Source organism: Coregonus lavaretus, assembly GCF_964263955.1.
Source record: "Coregonus lavaretus genome assembly, chromosome: 23".
Taxonomy (NCBI): Eukaryota; Metazoa; Chordata; class Actinopteri; order Salmoniformes; family Salmonidae; genus Coregonus; species Coregonus lavaretus.
Window position 1 is genome coordinate 16,348,650 of NC_140010.1, and position 20,111 is coordinate 16,368,760.

The 20,111-nt window shown below is 41.5% G+C and overlaps 1 protein-coding gene across 1 annotated transcript; it reads right to left on the reverse strand.

The window, feature by feature from the left end:
• Positions 1 to 15,923: 15,923 nt before the first annotated feature.
• LOC311150612 (forkhead box C1-A) lies at positions 15,924 to 17,354 on the reverse strand (the record flags this gene model as incomplete). Its single annotated transcript, XM_084188097.1, has 1 exon — positions 15,924 to 17,354. The coding sequence occupies one exon, from the start codon at positions 17,352 to 17,354 to the stop codon at positions 15,924 to 15,926; it is 1,431 nt and encodes a 476-aa protein (XP_084044223.1).
• Positions 17,355 to 20,111: the final 2,757 nt, after the last annotated feature.

Genomic DNA, 20,111 nt, shown 5'->3' on the forward strand with positions numbered 1-20,111 from the left:
GGAAGGCTTTCCACAAGATGGTAGGGAAGGCTTTCCACTAGATGTTGGAACATTGCTGCGGGGACTTGCTTCCATTCAGCCACAAGACCATTAGTGAGGTCAGGCACTGATGTTGGGCGATTAGGCCTGGCTCGCAGTTGGCGTTCCAGTTCATCCCAAAGGTGTTCGATGGGGTTGAGGTCAGGGCTCTGTGCAGGCCAGTCAAGTTCTTCCACACCGATCTCGACAAACCATTTCTGTATGGACCTCGCTTTGTGCACTGGGGCATTGTCATGCTGAAACAGGAAAGGGCCTTCCCCAAACTGTTGCCACAAAGTTGGAAGGACAGAATCATCTAGAATGTCATTGTATGCTGTAGCGTTAAGATTTCCCTTCAATGGAGCTAAGGCCTAGCCTGAACTATGAAAACAGCGCCAGACCATTATTCCTCCTCCACCAAACTTTACAGTTGGCACTATGCATTGGGGCAGGTAGCGTTCTCTTGGCATCCGCCAAACCCAGATTCTCCAGAGGGTGACATGTGATTCATCACTCCAAAGAACGTGTTTCCACTTCTCCAGAGTCCAGACGATTTTTACGCGCTGCGCGCTTCAGCACTCGGCGGTCCCGTTCTGTGAGCTTGTGTGGCCTACCAGTTTGCGGCTGAGCCGTTATTGCTTCTAAACCTTTCCACTTCAAATTAACAGCACTTACAGTTGACCGGGGCAGCTCTAGCAGGGCAGAAATGTGATGAACTGACTTGTTGGAAAGGTGGCATCCTATGACGGTGCCATATTGAAAGTTACTGAGCTCTTCAGTAAGGCCATTCCAATGTTTGTCTGTGGAGATTGCATGGCTGTGTGCTTGATTTTATACACCTGTCAGCAACAGGTGTGGCTGAAATAGCCGAATCCACTAACTTGAATGGGTGTCCACATACTTTTGTATATATAGTGTATGTAGGTGTGCTCTTACCTCCGACTATACCTGTCGCATCTGGCACACAGCCAGCTAATTTATAACTCTGCTGTTTTAAGTTGAACTCTCTTTGTCAAGGCCAGTGCTGGGGAGGAGAAGTTGAAAGAGCTTACCTCCTAATCGTAACAATTTGACGTTAAATCAAATAGTGAGGAGGACTCGACTGCACATTATCAATTACCTGTGAGAGTGAGTACGACGCCAGTCCACCCCTCCCTCATCTCTTTCTCCTTCTCTATCTGTCCCTACCAGCTCTCACTGTCTCACTTCAGAATTAGACATTAATCCATGTTTCTCAAATGTCCAATTTCGAAGTTGTTCCAAACGTCACATTTCAAAGTGTTTAAGGTTAAGTTGAGGTATTAACTCTGAATTTTTAAGGTTAGGGTTAAGTTAAGGCATTAACTCCAAATTCTTAAGGTTAGCCATTAACTTTGAATGGTTAAGGTAAGGGTTAAGGTTTGGGATAGGCTTAAAACAAAAATATCAAAATCAACTTTCTATTGCTGGATTTGAACTTGCAACTTTTGGAATCAGAGGAAGGTGCTTATGCCAATCCACCATCCCCTTCTCACAGTTTCACCTAGTGGCTGGTTTCCATGTCATCTCCCGACTTCCTCAGACATGACTGGACATCGAATACTGACTTGTACGAGTGACCTGGCTGATCTGTCCATCACTTAAACATACACACACATACAAACATATACGCATTCTTTCATCCTCCATCTTTCTCACCTTCTTTCTGTTTTTTTCAGTTCCTGTCAGAAGCTCTCTCCAGTCAAGCGGTCAAGCGAGATAAGGAGGACTTAGAGAAAATTAGTTGACTTGAGTGTAAACAACAAGGTGTTGAAACGCCCAATAAGGAAGGCGCTCTGCTTTCTATTGAACAGAGAGGTCAAAGGGCAGATTGTCCAGTCGTAGTGACTGACCACTGCCATTTAGAATACTTCTTGCATTATTAAAATGAATAGTATATAGAATTGGGACCATTCAATGTTGGTTGTAACCCTATTCTAATATTTTTTGAAGTATGAATTCCAGACATATTAAAAAGTTAAGTATGGTTTAGGCCTAAGCATCGCGAAATGGTTCTATTTTTACGCATTTCTTACATTTCTCATTTTCTTCTGCAATTTCTTTCAATGGCATATGATTACTACATTTTCATACATGCAGATTACATTGATAAAACAGGATATGTGGCTAGTTGAGGTTAGCGCTATGGACTAAATAGGATACATGTGTGCTGTTCCATCTGGTCATAACTCCTGTTGAGTTATTTCAAACATGCATCTGCTTCAGTGTTCTTACTGAGTGCAATATTCTAATAGTTGTGGGTTTAGTGAATGTTATTATTTTCACCGGCTTGGGTTTCTATGTCAGTGTTTCACCTCGCACCCCCCGGCATAGTAATCCTCCATGACATTGCGGTGTGTGTATGTACAGTGGGGGAAAAAAGTATTTAGTCAGCCACCAATTGTGCAGGTTCTCCCACTTAAAAAGATGAGAGAGGCCTGTAATTTTCATCATAGGTACACGTCAACTATGACAGACAAATTGAGGAAAAAAATGCAGAAAATCACATTGTAGGATTTTTTATGAATTCATTTGCAAATTATGGTGGAAAATAAGTATTTGGTCACCTACAAACAAGCAAGATTTCTGGCTCTCACAGACCTGTAACTTCTTCTTTACTAGGCTCCTCTGTCCTCCACTCGTTACCTGTATTAATGGCACCTGTTTGAACTTGTTATCAGTATAAAAGACACCTGTCCACAACCTCAAACAGTCACACTCCAAACTCCACTATGGCCAAGACCAAAGAGCTGTCAAAGGACACCAGAAACTAAATTGTAGACCTGCACCAGGCTGGGAAGACTGAATCTGCAATAGGTAAGCAGCTTGGTTTGAAGAAATCAACTGTGGGAGCAATTATTAGGAAATGGAAGACATACAAGACCACTGATAATCTCCCTCGATCTGGGGCTCCACGCAAGATCTCACCCCGTGGGGTCAAAATGATCACAAGAACGGTGAGCAAAAATCCCAGAACCACACGGGGGGACCTAGTGAATGACCTGCAGAGAGCTGGGACCAAAGTAACAAAGCCTACCATCGGTAACACACTACGCCGCCAGGGACTCAAATCCTGCAGTGCCAGACGTGTCCCCCTGCTTAAGCCAGTACATGTCCAGACCCGTCTGAAGTTTGCTAGAGTGCATTTGGATGATCCAGAAGAGGATTGGGAGAATGTCATATGGTCAGATGAAACCAAAATAGAACTTTTTGGTAAAAACTCAACTCGTCGTGTTTGGAGGACAAAGAATGCTGAGTTGCATCCAAAGAACGCCATACCTACTGTGAAGCATGGGGGTGGAAACATCATGCTTTGGGGCTGTTTTTCTGCAAAGGGACCAGGACGACTGATCCGTGTAAAGGAAAGAATGAATGGGGCCATGTATCGTGAGATTTTGAGTGAAAACCTCCTTCCATCAGCAAGGGCATTGAAGATGAAACGTGGCTGGGTCTTTCAGCATGACAATGATCCCAAACACACCGCCCGGGCAACGAAGGAGTGGCTTCGTAAGAAGCATTTCAAGGTCCTGGAGTGGCCTAGCCAGTCTCCAGATCTCAACCCCCTAGAAAATCTTTGGAGGGAGTTGAAAGTCTGTGTTGCCCAGCGACAGCCCCAAAACATCACTGCTCTAGAGGAGATCTGCATGGAAGAATGGGCCAAAATACCAGCAACAGTGTGTGAAAACCTTGTGAAGACTTACAGAAAACGTTTGACCTGTGTCATTGCCAACAAAGGGTAGATAACAAAGTATTGAGAAACTTTTGTTATTGACCAAATACTTATTTTCCACCATAATTTGCAAATAAATTCATTAAAAATCCTACAATGTGATTTTCTGGGAAGAAAATGCTAATTTTGTCTGTCATAGTTGACGTGTACCTATGATGAAAATTACAGGCCTCTCTCATCTTTTTAAGTGGGAGAACTTGCACAATTGGTGGCTGACTAAATACTTTTTTCCCCCACTGTATGTGTGTGTGTGTGTGCGCAAGTGTGTGTGTGGTTGTGTTTGCGAGCATGCATGTTTGTGTGTGTGTTCCAGTGTCTAAGTGCCCATAAAGTACAGTGCTTCAGGAGGTAAATCGCTGCTTCATGGACTGATCATAATCTAAGTGGAAACATGGAGCATGCTTGAGCGCAAGGCTGTCACTCCAACAAAGCTCTCTCCTTTTCTCTCTCTGGCACACACACACACACACACACTAAAGGGGACAAACACACACACACACTAAAGGGGACACACACACTCACACTAAAGGGGACACCACACACACACAATAATGAACACACAAACTAATGGACACGCACACACACTAAAGGGGACACACACACACACTAAAGGGGACACACACACACTAAAGGGGACACACACACACTAAAGGGGACACACACTAATGGACACACGCACACAAACACACACACACTAATGGTCACAGACTACAATGGTTGTCAGGATCACTTGGAGGGAGGGAGGGAACCCTGGCTTCTGTCTGCAGTCCAGTGGTTATCTATTTGGTGACATCATCTGGATCCACTCTCCTGCTGCTCTGCTTTCCCCAGTTCAGTTCCATTACCCATCAGCCATCACACAGTCATATAGCTTCCTCTGAATGGCTATCATCACCACCTCTGAAATAATTCACACTTTGTCTTCAGCAGTAGAGGTGAGGGAAACGTATGTTTTCATATAATTGTAAGAAATTAATCCACAAAAAATGTATCCTGGCTTCATGGTTATTTGTAGAATAAACGATTTGCTCACTGTTGTGGACATATGCAACAACAAATGATGATTACTTGACCAATTTCTGAACCTTGAGATGCATGTGATATTGGCAGCCATACCTCTTTGTAGCTAGTGGGAAACCGGCAAGAGAGGAAAGAGAAGGGGAGAGAGAGTGGTGACTGGAGAGAGAGAGACGCAGAGGAAGAGGCCTGTTCAGGTTGCAGACGGCTTACAGACTGTTTTGGTGGTCTAAGACTCATTCTCAGTGGCTCTTCCTGAACAGCCCAAATCACAACAGGAACAGAATGTACACAAGCGCCCTCATTTTATAATCTTCTGGTGCTGGCAGAGCCATCCGGGCTGGGGTGATGCTTCAGCCTGGGATTTGTGGCCAACGGGACTCTCTGACTTTTACTTACTGCTCTGCTACCCCAGAACACACACATATGCATTCACATACACATACACACGCACACACATGCACATGCAAGCGCAAGCATACATACTCATAAACATAAAAATACACTGTTCCTTGCGAAAGAGTGTGCATAAATACACACAGGTATTTATGAGAAAGAAAGAGAATATATAAATTGCATATCTTCTCCCTCTCCTCATTCCTCTTTCACTTCATGTAGATCACTGTTATGATCATTTGTGTTTACTGTCTATCCCTTTCTCTCTCTCCATCTGTCTCTATCTGATGACATGACACCACTCTGGAGTTATAAGGTGTGAGGAACGGGGAGAACACTGTGCACAATATGGAGATAAGAAGTCAAGACAGTGTGTGTGTGTGTGTGTGTGTGTGTGTGTGTGTGTGTGTGTGTGTGTGTGTGTGTGTGTGTGTGTGTGTGTGTGTGTGTGTGTGTGTGTGTGTGTGTGTGTGTGTGTGTGTGTGTGTGCACATGCGTGCGTGCGTGCGTGCGTGCGTGCGTGCGTGCGTGCGTGCGTGTGTGTGTGTGTGTGTGTGTGTGTGTGTGTGTGTGTGTGTGTGTGTGTGTGTGTGTGCGTGTACGTGTATACTGACTGACAGGGATAGCACCATTGCAAGTGCTGGGAGCTCATGAACATGGGAATGTGCATTTTTGAAATGGTGAATAAAACTGACTGAAATCTATTTGGTAAACATTCTAAAATAGCTTAAGGTAAAAGATCGATCACAATTGACTAAAATACCATCCACTGTTCCTGTTGGGCCTATATCTGTAGGGAAAAAGAGAAAACTATAAGAGCACACCTTTTGACTTTTCTGATGAACAGTTTTAAGATTATTAAAACCATTGTACCATTTATGCATCATTATTCGTTGTCCCTATATGTTCTCTCTCATGTTAGAGGACTCTTCAAAATAGGTCAAATAAGGACGCAAAATTCGAACAATTCCCTGAAAAAAGAGCCAGACAGTCAAGGTCGACCATTTAATCACCAGTGTAGTCTAATGTTGACGTGGTTCTAACGTTAGTGGCTGCCAAGCACCATAAAATGGGACGAGACTTGCGAAAGACACAGACAACTGCAACTGTGGCTCAAATACGGGCCGCCCCCAGGTGGTAAGGGTAGGCAACAACACATCTGCCATGCTGATTCTCAACACCGGGGCCCCTTCAGGGGTGCATGCTTAGTCTCCTCCTGTACTCCTTGTTCACCCACAACTGCGTGGCCAAACACGATTCCAACACCATCATTAAGTTTGCTGACGACACAACAGTGGTAGGCCTGATAACCGACAACGATGAGACAGCCTATAAGGAGGAGGTCAGAGACCTGGCAGTGTGGTGCCAGGACAACAACCTCTCCCTCAATGTGAGCAAGACAAAGGAGCTGATCATGGACTACAGGAAAAGGCGGGCCGAACAGGCCCCCATTAACATCAATGGGGCTGTAGTGGAGCGGGTCGAGAGTTTCAACTTCCTTGGTGTCCACATCACCAACAAACTATCATGGTCCAAACACACCAAGACAGTTGTGAAGAGGGCATGACAACACCTTTTCCCCCTCAGGAGACTGAAATGATTTGGCATGGGTCCCCAGATCCTCAAAAAGTTATACAGCTGCACCATCGAGAGCATCCTGACCGGTTGCATCACCGCCTGGTATGGCAACTGCTCGGCATCTGACTGTAAGGCGCTACAGAGGGTAGTGCGTACGGCCCAGTACCTCACTGGGGCCAAGCTGCTGAACAATTAATAAATTGGCCAACCAGACTATTTACATTGACCCCATCCCCATCCCTCCCCCCCTCCATTTGTTTTTACACTGCTACCCCCTGTCTATTATCTATGCATAGTCATTTTACCCCCACCTACATGTACAAATGACCTCGACTAACCTGTACCATGGCACATTGACTCGGTACCAGTACCCCATGTATATAGCCTCATTATTGTTATTTTATTGTGTTACTTTTTATTATTTTTTACTTTAGTTTATTTGGTAAATATTTTCTTAACTCTTTCTTGAACTGCATTGTTGGTTAATAATAATATAATAATATGCCATTTAGCAGACGCTTTTATCCAAAGCGACTTACAGTCATGCGTGCATAAAACATTTTTTTGTGTATGGGTCGAACCCACTACCTTGGCGTTACAAGCGCCTTGCTCTACCAGCTGAGCTACAGAGGACCACAGGGCTTGTAAGCAAGCAAGCATGGTTAAGGGCTTGTAAGCAAGCATTTCACGGAAAGGTCTACACCTGTTGAATTCGGCACATGTGACAAATAAAGTTGTATTTTATTTTATTTGAAATAGCATGGCCCAGGCGACCCGCTTTGATGTATCATGTCACATGCTCACGAATTCAAGTTCGTTCAATTTGCGCTACATTGCTATCCTAGCAATTATGGTCGTAGGCCACAGATGGAGTATAGATGATAATCGAGGAAGGAAACATTGTTCAAATGTATTGAATTTTATTGAATTATTTTGTTCATTTCCTACACTAGAATAAAGCCATTTGTTTTTGTTTTTTTTATGTAATTTTTTTTGTTTGACATCAGGCTACAGGCTATGCGCTATTTATATTTTCATATGTAGGCCTATTTATATAAATTAATGTACATTTAGTTTCCATTATTTAAACTTTTATATGAAGTAGGCATATATGTAATAATTTGTCATTATTACAATATCGTAAGAATTTGTGTCTCATCGTGTGTAATTACACAATTTGAATTACAAGCCCATTGTCAGAAATATAGGTCTAGAAGTATACATATATGAGGTAAATGTTGTTTTGCATCTATATACTCGCTCATGGTATGCACCAAGACCCTCTAAGTTTAACATGTATTAGGGCCTGTGAAATAAACAAATGTTAGCCTACATGTTGAATCTCAGATCCAGAAATTATAATTCAACACAACTTGACATTTCATACACAAATAATAATTTCCTATTTCTCCGTTTGATATATATGGCCGTGAATCGAATGAGTGGATGACAATTTGATATAGGCAACCTTTGTTATAACGAGGGGAAACGAGTAATCGAAAGAAAATGCTATAGAAGAAAATGCATCGATATTTTCTCACTTACAGCTGTAGCGATTGACCATGTTTTCCTCCTTGATGCATTATTAAAACAGAAAAAATTACCTATACTCAACATGTCTGGTATGAGACATTAAAAAATATAAATGTAAATTTAAACTGGAGTGGAGACAATAAAATCATGTACGTCACACTGGCAGAATCGAGACTTCAGGGCCCAGCACCGTGCGTAAAAAAGCGGGTATAATTATCCTCAGTCTCCTGTCTCCACACAGAACCAAGCAGAGTAGAGCAGAGCAGAGGTAGGTTTAAGGTACAACTTCAAGGCAAGGCAGTGTGTAGTTTCTGAGTTTCGTGCCAGGCTTCTCGGGTTATCCGTAGGTCATCGGGCACGGCCGTTTCCCCTCCGTCTGAAATCACACTACTCCTTTTATTTCACCATGTGCACTGAGTTCCAAAACTGCTGGATCGCGCGCTTGGATGTGTTTAATATTAAACGTTTTCTGTGAAGATGTCTGTTTTAATATAGCCTAACCACACGAGTTCAAGACCTTTGCCATAACCGTGTAGCAGAGTAAAATCTTGAATATAAAAATGTTCTTGATTTGGGCCTTGAATAGGCTACATGCGGTACCAAGATAAGCTGTGGGCACTGGGTTAACTTGAAAGTATTTTACCTATAGAAAACATTGTGGTGTAATAGGGCATTATATGTTTTTACATAAATAATCTACCTACAAAAAGCTGGACGCCTATTTAGGGACTGACGTTTGACATTGAGCTTTAATGAGACATTGTGGGTTTCAGAGAAGACGCAATGGCGTGGGTGGGGTAATATTTTTTCTTCTAAACGACCTCGAGCCTTTCACTAGTTTGACTGTCAGATCGAGCTTGCTTCTATGTGGACTCTTAATTAGAAACAGATGGCGCTTTGAGATCGGGCATTGTAACCAACTGTGAGCTGAAACACAGCAGTTTTTGAGCTGATTGAGTCGATCACCCAGCCACACAGGTGCACAGTCCTCAGGGCCGCAGTGGGCCGCCACGGTGTTCCCCCCTCTTCCCTCACCCCTGCCATCCCTAGTTACCAGAGCCACAAAGTCATAATTATGGCTAAACACCCGCCCATTTTCTACAATTTCTCTTCTTACATTCTTTTACATTTTAGCAGAAGCTCTTATCCAGAGCAATTAGGGTTAACTGCCTTGCTCAACGGCACATCGACAGATTTTTCACTTAGCTCAGGGATTCAAAACAGCAACCTTTCGGTCTCTTAACCACTAAGCTACCAGCCGCCCATACATGGGTTGAATTATTCTGAAAAAGTGCGCACAGTCCAGGGTGGCGTGTGACACCACTGTTTCAGGGGCATGGTAAAAGTGAGGAATGGGGTTAAACGAGTCTCCTCTGACACATTTGTTCCATTTATAGTGGAACCACAACGCTGTTTGGAAATGCTATCGGTTTGATTCAATCATGCAAGGCTACTTAACTAACGCGAACAAGCTATTAAAAGCAGGCCTATTGACAAACCCCATCGAACAAAAACTAATAGGCAAATTCGTAATAGGCTTGGTTGGCACCTTCTCAATTATTAGTTAAATCCAATACTTTTGATATGTTTAAATCCCAGTCATTTCTTTTTGATTCGAATTTATCAATGTTCAAAAATCTGATTAGCACAATATTTAGACTATCATTTGCCTATTATGCGTTCTGTTGTTGTTATTGCAGCATAGGATATGTTGTAGTTTTATACATTTTTATAAAGGCAGGCTATCATTGTTATCCGCTAATATAATGTTGATTAAGATTTGTAAAATATATATATATATATATATAGGCATATATACTATTTCACTGTGTTGCCTACAAGTCTGACAGAATGCTTTAGTTAGTAGACTACTTCAATTCACGATAGGCTATAGTTAGTTAAATTCTCGTACATTTTTTATTTTATTGTTGGTTAAATAAATGTTGGTTTTTAGGATACTGTGTAGAATAAGCTATTACATTTTTTAAAATTCCTATTAGAGAATGAACAATGGTTAAGACTGAGCCAGCTGATTTTACCAATCTCCTTGGCGCGGGTCAGTTGAGTTTGGATCTTCTGGGCCCCACGTTTTGGCACGAGACAGCAGAACACAGAGCATATAGCACGCGCGGTGATCTCACTGCAGTTGTTCCTATACTTTCCCAGTTCCTTAACCTTCTATAAGTTTACATTTTTTATGTATTTTTTACGATTGACTTCTGAAGGAACTTGCTTTGTTAACGAAGTTAGTCCTTGATCGTTTGTCAGTAATTTCAAATTGCCTTACACATTCTTGTTATTTAGCTGTTCTGCTGCACACATGGACATCTTAAATCATGTTTATCAGTTGGTGATTGACAAATTATTTGGCATTGAACTTTGACCTCCAACTCTTTAAATCATCTTTAAAACCTCCTGGTGTCAATGGGTCTTTTTCTGATACATTTAACTGAAAATGGCATCGAAGTTATGCGAATCTCAACCAAGTATCATAGTTTAAATTCGAAATAAATTGTCTAACACGTTACTGGATGTGATTTTACCTTTCTCTAGCCTAGGCAACATTATGGCACATACGGCATTGTTAAAATGGCGACATGACAAGACGATTTAATGTATTTTCCATTGAGTGATGCTTGTGTGTGAGGACCCGGGAAATCTAATACTTATAAATAGGCTATAGCCTATAGCCTACTAAGCTCGCATGGTAATTTATCACTCAATCATCAGTAAATCAACCATGAAGTAGGTGAAGTCCAGGACTATTGTATTTGAATATATGTATCTCCATTAATTTTAAATAATGTCCAACCAGGCATCAGAAATATATATTCTCTATTTGTAGTCAACTTCTGTTTACTTAAAAAACAGATATTGAAATCGTGTTTTTTGACGAGCTAAATATCACAGGAATGTAGAACACAGTCGCTTTTGTTTTTGGTTTTTGAGCCAAGGCAATGTGGGAGAGAGTGTGACAAGGGAAGGATGCGTGCTGAAGCGCGTGCAAAGCTGTCTATTTTCAGGAATGTAGCGGAACCTTTCAGGAAAAAGGGAGAATATTGAGGGGACAGTGAAGTCAGAGGGGAGAAAGTGTATAGAAAAACAACGTTTTACCAAGTGTACAATGTGAAAGCAGGTATATAGCATTACTCGTGCAGACTTTCAAATTAATAGACCTAGCTTTATGCCAAAATCAATACCTTTTCATAGAGGCCCTATAATGAAGAAAACAGGTAATTGTTATCTGTAAAGAAATTAAAGTAGGCCTATACTCAATATACAACTCAAAATTAGTCACGCACACACATTTATGTAATAACATCGATGTAAATAGTCCTATCTCGTTGTAATAGCCTAATAGTAGAAGTAGGCATAATAGTAGTAGTAGTAGTAGTAGTAGTAGTAGTAGTAGTAGTAGTAGTAGTAGTAGTAGTAGTTGTTGTAGTATTGGTGGTAGTAGTAGGCTAGTAGTAGTAGTAGCAGTTGTTTTGTAGTAGCCCTAGTAGTAGTAGGCTAGTATAGTAGTTGATCTTGTAGTGGTATGTATAGTGTTAGGCTTAGTAGCAGGCCTAAGAAGAAGAAGAAAAAAGCAAACAACAATAGATCAATAATCTTTGTACAATAGCTATTGAATAATAATAATGTTATTATCATTATGCATTTTAAAGACTTATGCCTACTATTAGTTGTCCTAGACAAATTAATAAAATAAAGTGTGCCCAACTGGGCACCAATTTCAGGGCATGTTTTGAATCAAGATTTGAGTGCAACCGATTTGCATGCTATTCTGTAATCTGTAGCTACTTTTAGGAACTGGGTAGAAATAATATTATGGCACATTTTGATCTTGACTTTCGCCAGATCTATAGCATTGTGGATGTATTCCTCACAGTTCACGTTCCAACTGCGCAGTAGGGTCCAAGAGTGGAAAGCTAGAAATCATGTTTTGTAGAGTCAAGAGTGTTGCTGTGTACCCAAACAGCACACTCTCTTTCTCCTGCCTTGCTTTGCTTTCCCTTGGGGTATTGTTGATGGTGCTCCGGCGGCCGACATCCTCCCCATTGACCCCCGTCTCCTTCTCTGCCTTTTGTCCCATGAAAAATGATTCCAGCGCTCTGATTGAATTTTATTCCTTCCTGACCTGGCCCGTTCTGTGAGGGTGCCATCAATCTTGGGACTAACACGACGTTTGTTTGTTACTTGGGAAATGATCTAATTATTTTTATGAGGCTGATTACAGCTATTCGAAGGTGGGGGAGAATGGGGCCTACAGAACTGCATTCCATCGTTTTTCAATATGCCAAAGTGTTGCTCAATTAAACACAATTATTTTCCTAACAGTTGATTTTTGTTCTCCACTATGATTCTGTTGTCAACGTTATTGTGATTCACAACCTGTAATTATGGGTATAGTTATTATTTTTGATTGTGGCTATTATTCAGCTTGTTCCTACTATCTTTAGGTATATTTATTATTATATTTGCCTGCAACTAGAATAGACTACTACTATAGGCCTAGCTATTATTATGAGTACTTTTGTTTTGTTGCTTTTGTTTAAGTTGTTCATCTTGTAAAAGGAAATAGCCTATCTATAGCTATTATAACTCATTTTGGTAATGTTGTTATCGGCCCACACGACCAGCTAGACTCGAAGGCCGTATACAAACTACAAAGTCAATTGTTTTATTTATGGGAACCTCCAGGCCTATGTTTGTGCCCAGAGGATGCACGACACGCTGCCATGCTCATAGAATCATATCCCATTTGACCCTGTCGCCCCGAGGGCCTCCTTGATAACAGTTATTTATGCACAACAAAAAAAAAAGATTCATACACCTCATCCGCTTGAATAGAACATCAAGTCAGCCAATGTCATTATATTGAGATTAGGCTATAGCGCAAAGTTAACAGTCAAGTAATGGAGCGTTTAACAGAACCTATAGCAGTGGAAGTTCTAAGTAAATGTAAAGTGCTTTGTTGACCCTATCCAGGCAATTAGCAGCTAAATTAACCACAGTAATCGCTACCAACCGCCTCTTCTTTGAAAATATGTTATAGCCTATATATGTTCGCACTGTGAAAACACCCTTTGCCTCTGATAAACTTTTACAATATATGTTGTTTTGCAATTCAAATCAAATTAAATTTTATTTGTCACATGTTTCGTAGACAACCGGTGTAGACTAGCTGTGAAATGCTTACTTACGGGTCCTTTTCCATCAATTGAAAGTTAAAGATAAGATACAAAATACAATTAAAAAATAGAAATAGTGACACAGTGAATAACGAATAAAAATAACGAGTAAAAATAAAATGGCTAAAAATAGGAAGTAGAAAATAACATGGCTATATACAGGGAGTACCAGTACCGAGTCTATGTGCAGGGGTACGAGGTAGTTGAGGTAGCTATGTACTTACTGTACATGTAGGTACATGGATATAGTGCGCCTTATTATAAGTAAATACAAATACTGTTTATTATTATTATTATTATTATTATTATTATATTATTATTATTATTATTATTAGTGGATTGTTTTATTTTATTCCTGGAACTTGAGAATATGGCATATACTTTACGCATGGTATAGGCCTACTTTACGCACAGGCCTACTTTACGCACAGGTCTACAGTCACACCTGGAAACAATACAGTAGGCTTATGTATGTCCATTTTGATCTGACATATTTCATTAACAAAACCGTAATTAACTGAAGATTTAATGTATAACAGTATTCATCTGGAGGGATAGAAGTCTACGATAAATACACTGATTTACGCACAACATGGCTTTACGCGCCCATGTTTCCACTCACGGCAAATTCACCAAATTAATCGAATTTTCTTCAACCATACATCATATCGTGCTGTCCCCAAAGGTTTAAACTTAGGCAGTGGAACATGTTTCTGTAATATTAAAATGTGACAACAGGTAAAATATGTCCCTTCACTAACCAGTTGAGGCAAAACAGCTGTCTAAAATTCTAATTTACGCCGATCAACAATTACAATATTTACAGATTTCTCGATTTCTAAAGAAGATGCAAATTAGGAGAGACCCTTGTGATTTTTTTTTACAATTATAAATACAAGAACTGTAATGCAATAAAAAATGCATATAGGCTACTACTCGGCGCACGCACTTTATGATGAGTTTGGCTCTCATCTCCCTAATAGAGATGCATTGTCAAGTTGGAGTCATCTTAAAATGATAGCAGTCCCCAACCCTCGTGTGGCTACATCTTTGGGTACATCTTTGGCATGCGTGGTATGATTATTAACTAAGCTTTGGAATGTGCCTGTAAACACACGTGGCTATTCAACACAAGTCAGTTTTGCTGTGCGGACTACTGTCATGAGGCCAGAGTGCCCAGGTCAAGATGTTGACAGGCCATTCGTGTCTGACAAAAGGAGAGCTGTGTCACTTTAAATATGAAGTAAAACAATAATCTAGATGCATTGCTACTTCAAGTCATCATCAACACATACGATCGATCTGTTTGTTGGCTATATGCTGCTGACCTCTTGGAGAACTGCACGTAATATTCAATCAAAACTGACTAGAGCGAGTTGCATTAAAATTCAACGTTTTGAAAATACATACATGCATTCCTATTCTAGAAACATTCCATGATCATTTAGGCAATTATTTATTCTTCAACTCAACGTAGATTTTGTTAACAGGAGAAACTTACTTTTCAGACTATAATTATTTAGGAGATTGGGACTCGTCTGGCCTATAAGCCTAAACGAACCGACCCAACTCCGTGATTAGAATTATATTTTTTCTGTGAACATTTACAGTGAGAATGGTAACCTAACCTGTCTTTGAAAAAATACTGATTTAAGATTTATCAATCACTGCCACTGATCCCACGTCGATACTTGAATCAGGGTGCAGTATGGCCTATATAGCCTAAAGCCTGAAGGACATAGAAATAAGGTCTGGTTAAAATCCCCCAAACTGTCAACTAAACTCGCAACCAGTTAAATCCTTGATCCATAATTGGTTTCCAAACAGTAGCCCTAACATACAATCGATTTAAGGATTAAATACGTGTTTCCATGATTTTCTGCTTGCATCCAACATGGAAAAAATAAGCAAGGCCCTTAGACCATAGCCTACACCATTTTCAGTGTTGAGAATGTCATAGTCTATAAGAAATCAGGCGTAGCTTTAACTCAAATAAAATGTCAATTTATTAAACAAACAATGCAATTCCTTCAGAATACTTTTCAACAAAAGGAGAAACTTTGAAAGAGTAGAACGGTATACAAGTTCCGCTTTTTATAATGGAACATATTCGGACAATTAAGGCAATTCAATTTAGAAACACTTTTTGGTGTTTGGTCCATAATATCCGGCTACAGTTTAGAAATAAATTACTATATGCAATTTACACGTAATAGTATGTCCTTGAAAGACTGGCATATCCTTAGCATATCTTTTAAACATGTCACAAAAGCGAGAAGAGACTTACGTGTTATTTGCAGTAACACTGTTCTTTACAAACCAAGATCATGTCTTTTTTTCTGCCCTTTTCTGTTCGTTTTAGTCCATTGTCGGTGGCAGGTGGTGGGTGAAACGACTCAAGTTATTTTTACGAAAAATATCAATACAATAAACTTTGGTCAGAATTTGCTGCAGTCATATACGAAAGCTCCCGGAGTGCGGTAGATGGCTTGGCTAGGGGGAAAGGACATTTGACAGCTGTTATTCCCGTTAACTGGAGAATTATTCAAGCCAATTCTTTGAGATTCGAACATCTCGCGCACGGAGTGGAAGTTCTGCTGCTGGGCGGGGTAGGTCGCCCCGAGGTGGCCCAGGTCCCCAGCCTGGTTGAGGTACCATGAGGGAAGACGCCCTTGGTGGGGATGGTGGCCCTCCTGCGCAGAGTTTAGATTGCCGTGGGCCAAAGAGGAGGAGGTGGTCGTGATGGAGTAATCTGGCAACGTTTCATCCACGGTGGTAGTCGGAACTAGGTGGCTAGATCTATCCCCGGCGTATAAACTCATTGCTTGCATATTACAATGGTAGGACGCATTCGAGGTAGTGGAGATAGAGTTTTGGTTACAGGGCGAGCTATAGACTGACGTCTGGTTCGGTGAATAGCTTAGGGACAAAGACGGTGTTATACCTGTCCTGGACGAGGCGACGAGGGATGGGGCGAGCTCTGTGGCACCCTGTGGGGACCCCCGGAGGGAAGTCATGATGTTGTCCACACTGAAGCCCTGTGCCTGGGCCTGGCTGTGGTGGTGGTGCTGCTGCTGCTCGGAGCTCTCCATGCCGATGGACCTGTTGGACGGGATGCTGTGGGGGCTGCCGCCACTGGACATGCTGCTGCTGCTGCTGCCGGGGCTCTCGACTTTGGGCACGGTGCTCAGGGAGGGCGAGGAGGCCTGTGGGGGTGTCGTGTTCCCGTTCTCAGTCTTAATATCCTGGATCCGGACTGGCTGGGAGCCCTGCATGGGCTGCTCCGTGTCCCGGCCCTGTCTGGACGGCGTCTCCTTAGCACCCCGGTCATCCTTGTCTTTCATTGCGTCTTTCTTCTTGAACCGTCGCCTCCTCCTCAAGAAGCTGCCGTTCTCGAACATGTTGTATGAGTCCGGGTCCAGAGTCCAGTAGCTCCCCTTGCCAGGCTTTTTGTCATCACGGGGAACTTTGACAAAACACTCGTTGAGAGAGAGGTTGTGCCTGATGCTGTTCTGCCAGCCCTGCTTGTTGTCTCGGTAGAACGGGAACCTCTCCATGATAAACTGATAAATCCCGTTCAGGGTCACCTTCTTGTCAGGCGAGTTCTGTATAGCCATAGTAATAAGCGCAATGTAACTGTACGGCGGTTTCACCATATCCTTCGGCTGGGGCTGCGGGGTATATGGTCCATAGGCTCGCGCCATGCTGGCCGGGTACTGGTCGTGGGCCGCGTGAGAGTACATACTCATAGGGGCCGGCATCCCGGTGTATCCTCCACTGGCGGCGGCCCGGTAGTAGCTTTGGTCGCTACTAATGTAAGGCACGACGCCCAGAGAGTTGGGGCTCGAGACGGAGTAGCGCGCCTGCATGTCTTCTTCTCCCCACAGCTCAACTATGCTCCTGCGTAAAACGAACTTCCCAATGTATGCAGCCGGAGATCTCCACTTTTTCCTTCTGAAAAGCTGAGGCGCTCAAAGCAGGAGTTCCTGTCCTGTCACTTGAAAAATAATAATATCAGAACCGCGCTGTACCGTGTCTTAATAGGTATAAGCGGTTTCCATCTCTGTGTGCTGAGGCGCACATTGAAAAACTTCTGAACTTTGGGCATCGGTCACTACAGAAGAGTTTTGCGCAGTTAACTTCTTTCCCCCTTTTTGCTGCGAGTAAGGCTCCTCCCAAAAATAATCCGAGGCGCCCAATTGGAGGTCAGGCAGTACAGAGTGAGCAGCAATGGATCTCCTGGCCACACACACGACTTTAGAAAAAGAGAGGAGGTGTTGTTAACTCCCAGTCCCTTCCAGCCAAAGACACAGGACTTCAGGCGTGAGCGCGCTGCCTACTCACGTACACAATCAGATGATGGACTCAATTTGTTATTGCAGAATATTTCCAAACATGAGCAAACACATTAGGGAAACCAACAAGTGGAATGATAAATAATGAATACCAATGTATTTTGTAAATTATAAAACTATTGTATGGTAGGCCTAATAGGCTGCATTTACACAGGCAGTCCAATTCTGTCCTTTTCCCCATTTATAGGAAAGAGCTGATCTGATTGGTCAACTGACCAATTAGTAAATAAATAACAAATGAGTTGGTGATGATCGTGTGACCTTACTTGGCACATTCATTAATATGCTATTACAATAAAGTTTTAAAATAGTTTTCATTCAGAATGTGCTTAAATGTTGCTATTAATTCTGAAATAATTGGAGAACAAGAAGTCCTCTATCACCTCAGTTTGGGTGAATCACTCCATTACAAGCTTATCCTGCCGCACATCTGTTTTCAAATAAGCAATAAATACGCGTTAGGAGGCAATAACCCCCAGTGTTTGCTTCCTGCAGTTTAGCGTCTTAATGCCAAGCTTTATTAACGCAGTCTGTTAGTAAAAAGTCTCAATCAACACGCGCGGTCGGATCAAAGCTCCACGGAGCGCTCCTCATTCCGTGCAGTGGGCGGTATGTGAGATCTCATTACGGCAAAATTGTAGCTGGGTTTGGCCAGAGAAAGGGTCAAGGTGCGAAAGTTTGCTCTAAGTGAGAAGCAGATTAAACAGAGGAACCAAATGGGGTTGTCAAACAGCTAACAAAAGGTGTGACTATTAACGAAATAATGGCATTATAATGTAGGTTAGTCAAGATAGACTATATAGGCCTACCGTTAGTTTTCGTTGCATGGGAAAGCCTCTTATTTATTTGCTCAGACAACTGACTAAATTCAAACAGATTGTATCAAGTTGAATGTATCTAGCACGCTTAAGACCCGTTTTATCGTATTTATATATTCCCTATACAGCCTTTATATTTATCACCATCACTTATATGTTGCTAAACGTGGGCACCACGATATTCAGTTTTAAATCGTTTTTTAGGGTGCCAATTTTATTATTAAAATAAAACATATTCACTCAAAATTATCTCAGGGACACACTATTGTCGGCCTATCAGAAATGTTTGCACTATATATAAACAATTATATAAATTTTATAGAAGTGATATAAGTGATATTATCGTTTTGATATTAAGCCTACACTCTTAGAAAAAACGTTTCTGGATAGAACCAAAAAGGGTTCTATTGCTTGCTTCATATATGGCACCCCTAAAGGTTCTATATAGAAGCCTTTTGTAAGGTTCTTTGATCAGAACCCCAGGGGTTCTTCTTCACAGAACTAAAATGTGTGTATTGTTTTTTAAATGTTTTATTGCTAGGTATTACTGCACGGTTGGAGCTTGAAACACAAGCATTTTGCTGCACCTGCGATATCAGCTGCAAATCTGTGTACGTGATCAATACATTTTTATTTGATTTGAAAATTGGTTCCATATAGGGTTCTATATAGAACCTTAAGCGGTGCCATATATGAAGCAAGCATAGAACCCTTTTTGGGGGGTTTCTAAGAGAGTAATATTTCTTAATGCATACCTAGCTATTTTGTATAAAGTAGGCCTATTTACCTGAGGTATTAGCCCACCCTCAGCAACAATATGTATTTTTTTTATCCTGAATATATTTCATGCAATTAAGTGATTCCATAGTTCTTAAAATTTGACAAAAACTCATGCAAGCTACACAAACTTGTGTCCGTGCGCCACTCATAGTGAATGCCTTTGGACACAGGCTATATCATTATTTAGGATGAATAACATGATCCCCTACAGATGCTCTTTTGCCACACATGTTAACTTTCTAGAGAATAGACACCATTCAATTCTTTATAGTCATTGTGAGGCTAAATTACGGCCGCAATATCGCCCTAATCCCTTACAGGTCGTCTTGATTAAATGGCCGTGCACTGGCCTGGTGCTCCTCTGGTTTCTTCTTACAGGGACCCGGGCATGAACTTTTTCCACTGCCCCGGGCTGTTTACACAATTCACAACGTGTCTCTTACTTAACCCCATGCCTCTGCCCACCCAGTCCCCCATTCCTCTGAACCATGCATGGTGAACGGAGACTGTTATCTACTAAAAGTAGGCCTACTAAAGTAGGCCCAGGCTATATGTTATTTATTTGTGATATCACTAAAGCTATGAATGGGCTACAGTAGTCTGAAATCATGTAGAGGAACAATTATCGACAAAATATAAATTCATTTGTTTTAACAAAATAAAAAATATTATA